This window comes from Drosophila virilis, chromosome 4 (genome assembly GCF_030788295.1).
Source record: "Drosophila virilis strain 15010-1051.87 chromosome 4, Dvir_AGI_RSII-ME, whole genome shotgun sequence".
Taxonomy (NCBI): Eukaryota; Metazoa; Arthropoda; class Insecta; order Diptera; family Drosophilidae; genus Drosophila; species Drosophila virilis.
Genome location: NC_091546.1, coordinates 214107 through 225905, shown reverse-complemented (window position 1 = coordinate 225905; position 11799 = coordinate 214107). Strand labels below are relative to the sequence as shown.

The 11799-nt window shown below is 41.6% G+C and overlaps 3 protein-coding genes across 4 annotated transcripts; 2 read left to right on the top strand and 1 right to left on the bottom strand.

The window, feature by feature from the left end:
- The first annotated feature begins 33 nt into the window (after positions 1-33).
- LOC6635658 (TOG array regulator of axonemal microtubules protein 1) lies at positions 34-8504 on the top strand. 2 transcript variants are annotated; one of them, XM_032438774.2, is made up of 9 exons: positions 99-2207; positions 3327-3674; positions 3732-4216; positions 4290-4368; positions 4475-4517; positions 4583-4763; positions 4816-5036; positions 5110-5203; positions 6779-8504. In XM_032438774.2, exons 1-9 carry the CDS (start codon positions 345-347, stop codon positions 8316-8318), a joined length of 4854 nt encoding a protein of 1617 aa, XP_032294665.1. In that variant the 5' UTR covers positions 99-344; the 3' UTR covers positions 8319-8504. The 2 variants fall into 2 exon arrangements, with proteins under 2 accessions (XP_032294666.1, XP_032294665.1); XM_032438775.2 differs by lacking the exons at positions 4816-5036; positions 5110-5203; positions 6779-8504 and having other exon boundaries at positions 34-2207; positions 4446-4517; positions 4583-4724.
- Positions 8493-9265, bottom strand: LOC6635656 (RNA-binding protein 7). Its single transcript, XM_002059088.4, has one exon. It carries the CDS (start codon positions 9263-9265, stop codon positions 8516-8518), a length of 750 nt encoding a protein of 249 aa, XP_002059124.1. The 3' UTR covers positions 8493-8515.
- Positions 9266-9942: 677 nt separating this feature from the next.
- Positions 9943-11798, top strand: LOC6635655 (uncharacterized). Its single transcript, XM_002059087.4, has 5 exons — positions 9943-10765; positions 10856-10897; positions 10958-11059; positions 11130-11241; positions 11570-11798. Exons 1-5 carry the CDS (start codon positions 9991-9993, stop codon positions 11778-11780), a joined length of 1242 nt encoding a protein of 413 aa, XP_002059123.1. The 5' UTR covers positions 9943-9990; the 3' UTR covers positions 11781-11798.
- The last annotated feature ends 1 nt before the right edge of the window (position 11799 follows it).

Below are 11799 nucleotides of genomic sequence, written 5' to 3'. Positions count from 1 at the left end.
ATTTGTGACTTGCGCATTCCCTTTGTCGAAAATACGGGAGTAATTTCCCGAGCTGTGGCACTTGTGAAGTTAGCCAACTTGCTACAAAAACCAGTTTCAAGGAGCTAAGGGCTGCAGTCGTTTCTAGCAACTGGAAAAGACCAGTAGTGAAATACTTATTTCCGAAAGCCAAAACAAAAATGGCATTGAAATAAATGTAAATACGAGTCATAGAAGCCCCCGCACCGGATGCAAGCGTGCGTGACAGTTATAAATTAAAATCAAGTGAAGAAAGGCATTCAATTCGACTAGTTAGATAATTGCAGCAACAACAGAAAAAAAAAAACGAAGAACCGCAGCTCGTCATGTTCTTTCAGCGCTTTTTCGAGCGAAATAATAGCTCGGCTAATGCAACGCGGCCGACTAATGGCAATAGCGACACCAATGAGAATGTCATTCATCACATAAGCGGCACAAACAATGTCATTGGCGAGGACAAGGATAACAACAACAATCAGTCAAGCACCAGCGCGGACTCGCACATCACTATCTGCCCAACTAAAATGCAACGTCGCCACGAGCAAACGGTGACTGCTGTCCAGCTTACCCCATTGTGGGAGCATGTTTTACGTACGCGTCGATTGCCGGAAACAATTTGCCCGGCCACCATGTTTGCCGAATTCCACGAACGGTTGCAGGATCCCGAATGGCAGGTGCGGCAACATGCATTACGCGTTCTCCTCGACGTTTTGGTCATAATGGGATCAAAAGCTGACAAGCATAGTATGCATTTTTTAATTGATTTAATAAAAAATCTCGGACACCAGGCGCCCACTGTTCGAAAAGGTGCACTGGACTGCTTGCGTGTCTATCTCTCGGAGACAGGCGGAACGGAAATGGTCATGCTGCAGATTTTGGACACTGGACTAGCCCAGCAGCCAACCTTTGATGAGCGCCTCAGCTGCGGGGTTTTGCTTTCACTTCCGCCATTACTACAATCGATTTTGCACACGCCACAAAGTCATTTCATAGTGAAGCACACCATTAAGCGACTAGTGCAGCGCTTGCAGCTCCAACAAACACAACAGGAGATTACTCTGAAGGTGTTGGCCAAAATAAGTGAACTGTTGGGGGCGGAAGAGATTGAAAGTTATTTAGAAGAAGTGGACGGAGTGGATGCCTTGTCGCTCTATAACCAACTATGTAAAGTATATGGAATATCAAACAAGCCTCTTCGTACGGATGGCTCCATGACCAGTGCCGGCGCTTGGAGGGCCTTGCCTCGAGAGCACATTTGGCGTAGCAGCAGTATTTCACATGAGCCAAAGGTATCTCTACATTCAGAAAAAGGAAAGGTTATAATGGAAACGGAAATACAAATCAACGATGATACGCTCACCATGCGAATTCTCGAGGCGGAAACCGAGACCGAGGATACGGATAGCCCCATTATAGATACATCAGAGCTTGTGTGTCGTCCATTTGGTGCTCCCCAGTCTCCACGGGAAATGGACGCGGGCATACTCCAGATAATTAGCGATTCAGAAATGGAAGAAATGACGCAGAATGAAACTAATCTCAACACGCCGTTCCGCAACTTGAAACGTGTTACTTTTGGTGGAGAAGTTGTCAAAATGCGTACACCCGACAGCGATGCGACTTCCTCAACGAACAATATCGAAAGTACGATGCCAATCTACAGCAGACTCAGCCTTGGCTCATTGCCGCCTAATGAGACAGCATCTTCGGCATCACTGTTAGAGGGACAACACGCAGACAATAATTTAACTCCGGCAGGCAGTAACAAAATGACAGTTTTGACCTTAGAGATTCCAATTGATAATACGAAGCCTTTGCCCCGTGCTCGAAGTGCTCAGTCGCCACAGCCAAGTAAGGAACAGGCAAGGCCAACACATAACAAAACTAGCTCCTATACATCGCCAAAGCGGGACGTATCCTACTCTCCTGTCTACCGCAGCAGTAGCATCAGTCCTGCTGGCAGTAATACTGCCAGTCCTAAAGTACCACACAAAGAAATAGAAGTTCTGCATAATCTGCAGCGTGATCCAGATCCCTCACCGCGCTCTTTACAGGGAAGTGATAGCATCACCCCAGTTATTTCTACTGCAGCGGGATCTGGTTTGCAAACAAAACCAGCAGCTACGCCAAACAGCTGGGAGGACCTGGACATTGTCAACCACAAAACAATAGTGGACTTGCGGTCAGGAGTAAGTAGCCAAATTCAACTAGTGCAAGTAAGATGCATTACATTTTTTCGTAGATATGCATAAATTAAAAAAATTATATTAAACGCACGCTATTCTTAATGCCAGTCGCCGCTTCATACGCTAACTGGGTCACTAGGATATATACAGTTTCATATGCGTTCACAATTTCCTTCATAATGGCAGCCACCCAAAACTTATTATGTACACGACACGCATTGCCTCAATTTCATATAACTCATATACATTGCTTTTACTGGCCAAATGAAAACTCCGGCAGGAATGGGACGTCCACCACACACACATATTAATAGCAGAACCATTCAAGCCGGTGATAGGGCTCCTGTGTGTGCACCCCCGCGTGTACCAATGACCTATTAATTTTTGACGTTAACAATTCAAATGCCCCACATTTTTACGTGGAACTTATGAGTGAGTTTTCCGTCAAAGTTTTTAATCAAGTTTTGGTTCTATGAATGTGACAGCTTTTTGTTTTTTTTTTTGTTGTTTGTTTTTTTTTTTAAATAATTTTGATTTTACGCCTCTACAATTTCGTATTGCAATGAAAATTAAATCCTTAGGATCACTTAACTCATAACACAGTATAACTCACATCTGGCACCTCGCAAAAAAACTTAAGAGCTTTAGCTGTGGTGCATGCTATGTATTGTGCTCCTGCAGACCAATCATTTAAATGCACGCGATATTTCTAGCGAGAAGCGAGAAAAACAACAATAACATAGTAACAGCATGCATAAGGGACGATAAAATAGCAAAATATACATTGGGCCCAGGCTGATGGAGACGCAGCAATGCTTGGCATGGGATAGAGTGGGGCACAGAGCGTGCCAAAAACTGGGTCAGCACTGGCACAAAAATAATAAAACATTAACAAAAATTATACCGCGTACAGAATACAAAAAGGCGCGAATAAAAACATTTTATAGAGCATGAGGCAGTCAGGAAATTATTTTAAGCGACGTTATCGTTGCCGGCTTACTCCAGTTGTATTTAGCAGAAACAATGGACCCCAACTGCAATTATTGAAATGACTCACCACTCGGCCATAAAATATTTGCCATAATAAACGAAACCATTTATTCAATATTTTCCTCCCTACAGGACTGGCGCAATCGTTTACAGGGCATAGCTCAACTTGAAGTCGCACTAAGCTCATCATCCAACCTGGTGCTGGTGCAGCCCTATTTGGATAGTCTGCTGCGCACTTTACTCTCTTCGGAGCGAAATTTCGAGGTGGCTGAGCTTAAGCGCGAAGTCTTGGTAAATTTGATTTCACGCCTGCCGTTGGACAACTTGGAAGAGCGTACGCCACAGATACTCTCGGGACTGTGTCGTCAGGGCAACGCAGGTGCAAACCGTGTGTGCAAGGCACTTATGCAGCGCCTGCCTGCAGGGACAATTGTCGCCAAATTAACGGCGCCTGAGTATCTACATGCCAAGAGCTCAAAGGTGATATATTGACTTAAATACTTGCTACGATTGTTGTTTAACAATATTGTACGGTAGTTTCGTGATCACGCTTTGCAAATGTCTATCTACTCCTTGATGTCATTTCCCGGCACATGTTTCGACATCAACATCCTGGCAGCACAGATGACCTATGCTGCACTTAATAGAAAGCGTCGGGTACGTCAGGCGGCTTTGGAGGTATTTGCTGTGCTTGCGGATATTTCTTCAGTGGACCAGATTTTACAAATTGTTGCTGAGATAACTGATGATATCGAATCGGGATCTGCTCTGCTCAAGGCTGTGAAAATGCGTCTGTCCCGCCTCCAATTACCCCTCATTACCCCTGATGGATCCGTTCTGTACACATTTTATAAAACAGAACAGACTGGTATCTCACGTTTTGGCGCAGATATGGATTGGATTGCGTTGGGAGAAGGCTCTGCCTCTCCAAATGCAGTCAAAAGGCGACGTCAACATTTGGCTAACAAAAAACGTATGCAAGACAATGCAGATGAGGAAGTCACCGGAATAAATAATCATAGGTTAATTGATTTTTCTCAATATTCTGAGCAATATGTACAAGTATTTAACATTGTTTAAATATTTTTCAATTAGCTGTAACGCAGATGAGAACTTGCATCGACATTCATTCCATTCACCACCCGAAGCGTTGGACATGTCTAGAGCCTCCAATGTGAGTTTCCTGTACCTTAGTCAGTTACTGCTCCATCACTTTTTTTTTTATCATTTAAAATATGCATTTACTATAAGTACTTTTATTGCCAATATTGTGCTATCAGGACTTTTTTCAAAAAAAAATCTATGGCACTAGTGGTAAGCATGGTAAGTCCTTGGAAACCCATAAACAATTAATAGGCATTATACACATAATCTTGTTATCATTCAAGTAAACTGCTTGGAGCGTCGTGTGGTAACCAAAGCATGCTCTGAATCTTCAGTGGACGGAAGAAGCACGGACAGTACGACAACATCCTGCAGTAGTGGTAGCGGAAGTGGTAGTAGTAGTTTTATACAGCTGACAACCTGCAATGGGGGCATAAACAGGCGTTTGACAAGACAAAATTCCCGGTAAGTGCAACGAATAGAATCCAAATTATTATACTAAAGCATCTACTCCCAGATTTCCGGCTATGAGGCGGCAAACGGACTTCATTAGCAATTTTATGCGCAACATACAGCGAACTCCATATCCATATAGTTTCGAAGATACGAAGATCTCAAAAGTAAACGATGATCTACAAAAAAATCACAGGCATATTCAACAGGTACCTAAGAAGCCAAACAGTTCGCAGCACACTTTTGCACAGCAAAACTGGACGGATAATTGCAGTCAATCTCAAGGTGAATAACAATAATTCAAATTAAGTTTATGTATCATATATTTATATATATATTTTCTTTTTTTCTACAAAAGCAAATTCGAAACAAAAGGAAACTAAAAAACCGGATATCAATAGCCAATCAGATACAGCGGTGAATAAAGATGCTGAAATCTTGGGTAATTTCAAGTAAGTTAAAAAATCTTTTCCTGACACAACTTAACATAATGTGCACAAAGACAATATACCTAAAACCAGGTAACAAAAACTTACAGCAGTTTAACCCAGTATATTATAATTCTATATTATAAAATACTTAGTCTTATTTTATACAAATGTTAATAGGAAGGTAGTTCCGTCACTCCTTAAACCAAAAACTGCCGGCTAGCAAATTTATTTGTTGTACCTATGACCCCAAAAATTGGCCACCTATCCCCAAACAATATTGGCGCCTTAAAGGTAGCATATAAAAGCCCAACAATTTCGTTATTTAACCTAAATAATTTAAATGCGCGATGAAGCATTCATCAGGGACATTTATGGAGTAGGTACAGGATGGCCAATATACCCGTGGGGGCTGCTGACGAACCTTCAAATGACCACTACAAGTAGCTGCGGCCCACTCCCTTTGTTACAGCACGTCACAATCTACTAAGTTATATATTTTGGCATTTATTTGTAAGAGTTTTCAAGCTATCCTTTACAAAAAATTTATTTTTTTTTCTTGCTTTAAGATTAAATTCCTGTTTCGTTTTTGAAAGATAATCAATTAAATTGCATATTTTAAGCTATATGGGTTACTGAATTTATTTTAAACATAAATATGCACAAGGGTACCCAAGTGTCGAATTGGTTCGAGTTAGTTTGCTTTACATTGGACGTCTCCGACAATTACACGAAGTAGCCCGAACATGACTAAGAAGGCGCTCGATTAAAAGCACAAAGTCAACCTGAAAATACCACCAGTGCTACGCAGACCAATGGCTAGCTTCCCACCTTCGTCGTCGCCATCGCTTGTTAGCCTTAGTATATATTCTGGGGTGCCCCATGCGATGGGCAGGGGCTTTCTTATATGTGTGTATGTGTGGGCATTGTTTACTGGGGAAAAAGCAATGTCCTGTTTTACATTTGCAACTTTAGTTGTGTTGTGTTTTCCTGAAATGGAAATAAAGACCGCTTACATAGTTGTGGATTCGGTTTTTCTTTCCATTTAGTGCGGCCGGAGAAGTGGTCAACCTGATATTCTACGAACATTGCAAACAGTTTGCAAAGTGGCGTTACGGCTTCAAGTGGTCAGACAGTCCTCCGGCTAGTGTCAAATTTAATAAGTTTAATCAAGTTCAGCGACAAAATGTATTTCTCTAATTAGAGTGTGTATTAGAGACTAGCAAAAGGATTCAGTTTAGTAAAATGCAAAATGCCTTTTACTGTAGCGGTCAACCCGCTATTTTACTTGGGCTATTTCGCACTACATTTCACACAGTTAAGGAATATATACGAGGAAAAGCGATTGCGGCGCAACAGAGGCTGACACCTTTTGATCGCTGCCTCTGCCTGTGCTGTAGCTCTCACGCCAAGCATAGAAAATCGATGAAAATTGATAAAAGTCCTGATAATGTGACGTGGCAAGTGCTCGACACACCACAAACAGTTGATAAAACTTTAGTGAATGAGGTTCTTTTAGAAACTGAGCTGTAAGTTTTTATGGGTGTTATTGATGCATATACACTGTGAATTCCCAACTAATTATAATTTCTTCCACAGTGTTAAGGTCGAACCAGCACATGAACATACAACGTCCACCGCAGTGCAGGTAACCGCAGTAACATCCGGGCCGCATCAATCAGAAGGTTCTCCTCTGTCCGTTAGGTCAACCAGCTATTCGCAAAAGTCAACTGCCTCGGCTAAATCAACCGAAGTGGACAAACCAAATGTGCAACACTCCAATGGCCGGGACGAGTTAGAGCAACAATTTGGGGAGCTCGTGGTAGACGACATAGAAGAAGAGACGGAGCCACCCTTTCAGGAGGCCACATTAAAACGGAACGAAAGCGTTAACAGCCTGCAGAGCAAAACAGAAAGCATTAAGACACAGCTTGAAGATGCCACACCACAAATGTCACGTGCGCAGTCAATTAAATCCTTGGCCATTGAAGAGGAGATTGATAGCAACAATAGTTTCGTAGTGGTTGAGGAGCTCCAGAACGAGCTGCAAACAACAGCCGTAAAGTCGCCGCCCATAAAACAATTGTCAGAATTATCAACAGACAATGAAACATTCCTCGCATCTTTATCGCGAGCTTCATCCAGCAAAAAGGATGAAATCACGCACGATGATAGAGCCATACACTCACGTAGTATCTCGTTGGACTCGCTCTATGGCCGAAGACCCGCTTCTAAGCAAGGTTCGCTGGACATCAGTAGCACCGCAACCGATAACAGCTCTCAGACCGGTTCCCATCCTGACAATAGCAGGTTGGCTCCAAAATCACAGCATACTTCGCTAAAACAAAAGTCGAAGACTTCATATCTTCTGCGTGGCCAGCGTCGCGTCTCCCCTGTAAAACAGGCCATTAAGATATCACCGACGGAATTGTTTCCGCCGCATATGTCACGCTTTGAGAAGCCACGGGAAGCCCTAATAAAGACGCTTGATCAGCTTGACTCGAATAACTGGGAAGTGAACATAACAGGTCTGAAGTATATGGTGCGTCTGATTCGCCACCATGCAGATTTCTTGGACAGCCATATGCATATGACATGCATCCAACTTACTCGCTCCGTACGCAATTTACGCTCACAGGTTGCCCGTGCAGCCTGTCAGGCCGCAACAGAGTTATTTACCCTGAAATGCAAATCATTGGAGATTGAGTGCGATGACCTGGTCTGTGCGTTGTTGCACCGCACAGCAGACACAAATCGTTTCCTGCGTGCAGATGCCACCCGAGCCTTGGAGTCTTTAGTGGATAACGTGCAACCTCCGAAGGTACTCAACATATTGACAAGCAAAGGTGCTCAGCACCAGAATGCCATAGTTCGGACGACGACTGCGAAACTGCTGTTTAGACTAGTCGAACGCTTAGGCTGCGATCGCATCTACTCGATGGGACGCGAAAGTCGCGACAAATTCTTTATGGTTGGTGCAAATCTTCTACTTGAAGGCAGCCTCGAAACACGCAGCTATGCCAAGTCATTGTTCCGTGCTTTGTCAGAGCACGGAAGCTACCAGCGATTACTGTTAGAGGTAATACCACCGCGAACATATCGAAATGTGGAAAAGACACTGAGAAGCATTACCCGTTAATCTCTTAATTTACACGAATATATGTATATAAAGGTTACCCTATTTTAATGATTTGAGATGTACAGTGAAAACAAAAGCCTATAATCTTAATCATGACATGCTTTGAACGCAATAGATCCTAGATACTACATTTACGCCTTTGTATATTCAAGACTATAAAAAAAAAAAAACACGAACTTTAAGCAATTTATTGCGCACTACAGTAATCTCTTTCCGTTGATATATCGCTGATCAGACCTTCGATTGCCGCCACTGTTGTTGTGTTGTTGCTGCTGATGTGGTCTTGGCCGTTTGCGGTCCATGACGGCACTGTCGCTGCGGCGCCGTAAATCTCTATTGTATTTGCTTTGGACGCCAGCGGTACATTCAAGCATACTGTGACGAGCATTACGTGGACCAGCGTGGTCGTTGATTGGTGGAGCGGGTGAGGCAAACCCTTGAGAAAACGGATTGCGTGTCCTTTCTTGCCTTATAAATGGTACCTTAGGTTTATCTGGGCATTGCTGCCGGATTAGTACTTTCTTTTGAAATAGTTCAAGTCCTTGATAGAGCTCCATTGCAAAGGGCACTGCACATTTGTGCTGATAAGTAACAAATCCAAAATTACGCTGACGTCCAGTATTATCCAGTGGTATACGCGCGCTTTCTATGGGACCTGCTTGCAGAAATACTTCATAGAGTATTTCCTCTGTTACGCGTTCATCCAGGTTATTACAAAACAATGTGCGAGTTTGCTCATCATCATCTGCATCTTCGTCATTCGGGTCCTCTGTATCATTTTGAGGGTGAGATGATGCTTCTTCTGATCGCCCATATCCGTAGCCACCGCCAACGAAATTCATATGCTGTCCAAGTGGTAAAGGCAACTGCATGCCCATCAGGTTGGCTGCATTGCAGATGTGCTGCTGCAGTGCGGCCTGTTGAATGGCGGCCATAAAATTATCCATTTTAGTTATTCTTAATCAAAATACTTTGCAATTGAATGTATATACAAACAAACGAGAAGATTGTTTTTATTTTTCCAGTCGATATATCGATAAGTGTAAATGCGTCCCTACGTGTGTGTGACTGGCAAGCCGTGTGACCGTATTGCATGCATTTAAAAACGAAATGCCGCCAAAATCAAAAATTTCGTTTATTAATGTTCATTCAATGCAATAAATGTTCATGCCATAATTAACATGAACATGTAATTGATTATAAATAAAAGTTATTTGGTATAGACGCCATATTACTGTTAATGTACAGAGCGAAACGGAGGAAAGAAGATATACACTTGTTGCTAGTTCTGATTGTTGTTATTGTCGGCACTGTCGCAACTGATTGACTTATTCAACTGATACCAGACATACACAATTCAGTTAATCATGAAAAGATTCGAATCAAAAACGTTGTGTTTATTCAGGGAGCACTTGTTGAAGTGAACACAGCCAGAAATGAAAATAGTTCGTCTACAATTCATGTTATCTACGCCACTTGAGTAAATTTTTTTTAGTCTATTATGACCCACACATGCAAATAGTCATACTATCAGTAATTGTACAATTATTTGTTATTATCTACATAACCATGTGTGTGTGTTCTTATACGAGCATGAAAAGCAGTGTGGGCTCTACTTTCCGATTTCATTCAGTCACTGCACGTCAGTGTAACCGCAAAGCACACCTAAATAATGGGAGAAGTACCCGAAATTACAGATTTGCACAAAGTGATTGAGCCGCATTTGAAGGGCGCCACACTTGAAACCTACGAAAGCCGCTACCTGACTAAGCCCGGTGATAATTATGGAAGTATTATGCTAGCGATCAATGCGAAAGTTAAACAATCGAATGACATCATTGAGGATTTGCCACTAATTGCAAAGTTACCGCCACTTACTAATGATTTGTATTGGCAAATTTTCCAACCCGAACGGACATGCATTACGGAAAATGCCGTCTACAAGTATTTGGTACCGGAGCTCGAAAAGCTACAGCTTGAATCCGGCGTACTGCCAATCCATCTCTTTGATGGCTTTCCACGTTACTTTGGTTCGCGTATCTCACTCAGCACGGAAACCAACAAACTTGACAGAGACGCAGTTCTGGTGCAGGAAAACTTAACGGCACGTGGTTATAAGCCTGGCAATAGGCACAAGCCGTACGATCTGCAGCATACGGTTCTCATATTGCATTACATGGCGCAGTTCCACGCCTTGCCCCTTGCCCTGCGTCTAAAAAAACCAAAAGTTTTTGAACAAAATGTGCTGCCGTATTTCAAAAAATTTAATATGGGTGACAATATGGGACCTGATACCAAAGATGTGTTAAACGAGGAAACTTTAAATGACGTTAAGGATGTCTGCAAGGATGATGACGGCGTTTATCAACGCGTAAAAGAATTGCTGGACATCTTTGATGCTTTTCAGGCAACTAAACATGTAGAGAATGGACCTTGGACTTCTGTAGGTGGGGTGGTTTACTTTCCATAAATGTCATATTTTATTCTCTGTATATCGAAAGACACAGTAATTGTAATACACTTAAATTTTTCTTTAGTTCATATGGACTTATGGATAAATAACATGATGGTCAAATATGGTAAGAAACATTTTGAAAAAAGATATTAGCTGAGCTCGTTAATTATTGAATTTGATTTAGATGATGTCGGCCTTCCCGCTAAGCTTAAAATTGTAGACTTTCAAATTGCCCAATACGAGTCGGTGGTCCACGACCTAATCTTTTTATTGTTGTCAAGTGTAGGTCAGTTTATATTAATAACAACAATTATAAAAGAATGCTCAAAATGCATATTAATATCTGTATACTGTAGATACGTTGGTGTTGGAGGAAAACTATTATAATTTTCTACGCATATACTACGAAGCATTCATTCAGTCATTGCATACCGTGAAAGTGGATACAAAAAGCTATAGCTATGAGGCGTAAGTAGATCAAAATTTCATATTAATTATTATTCTTACATCAGAACAGAGAACTTTTATGAAACTAAAACAATGTTGATAACATAAGTAGTTAACTGTCTTTTCCCCATTACGTAACAGGCGATAAGACGGTCAAAATATGTGCTCAAGGTTTTGGTTGATATCATGGTTATCAACGAAAAAATTGCAAATCATTTTCAAAGTTGAATCAAGATTAATAGAATAGATTTTAGCTTTCTAAAACTGTGTTTTAAATGTAAGCCTTTGTATAATCTTTTGTTAGCATTGATATCAGTTTGTATATAATAGCAAAAATATTTACTTACAGTTTTCTCAAGGAAGTTCAACGTGTGGCGCATATACAGGTGCCACATGCTCTCTTCATGACGAAGGTACTTTTGGCCGACAACAACACGCTTCCAAGCGATTACAAGGATGTTGATTTGACGGTTTTAACTAAAAACAGAGGAGGTGAAAAAATACTGCTTAAAATTGGTGAAATTTTAAGGTTGGCTAAAGCGTTTAACATATTTGACTAAATATATGTATGCATTTTAT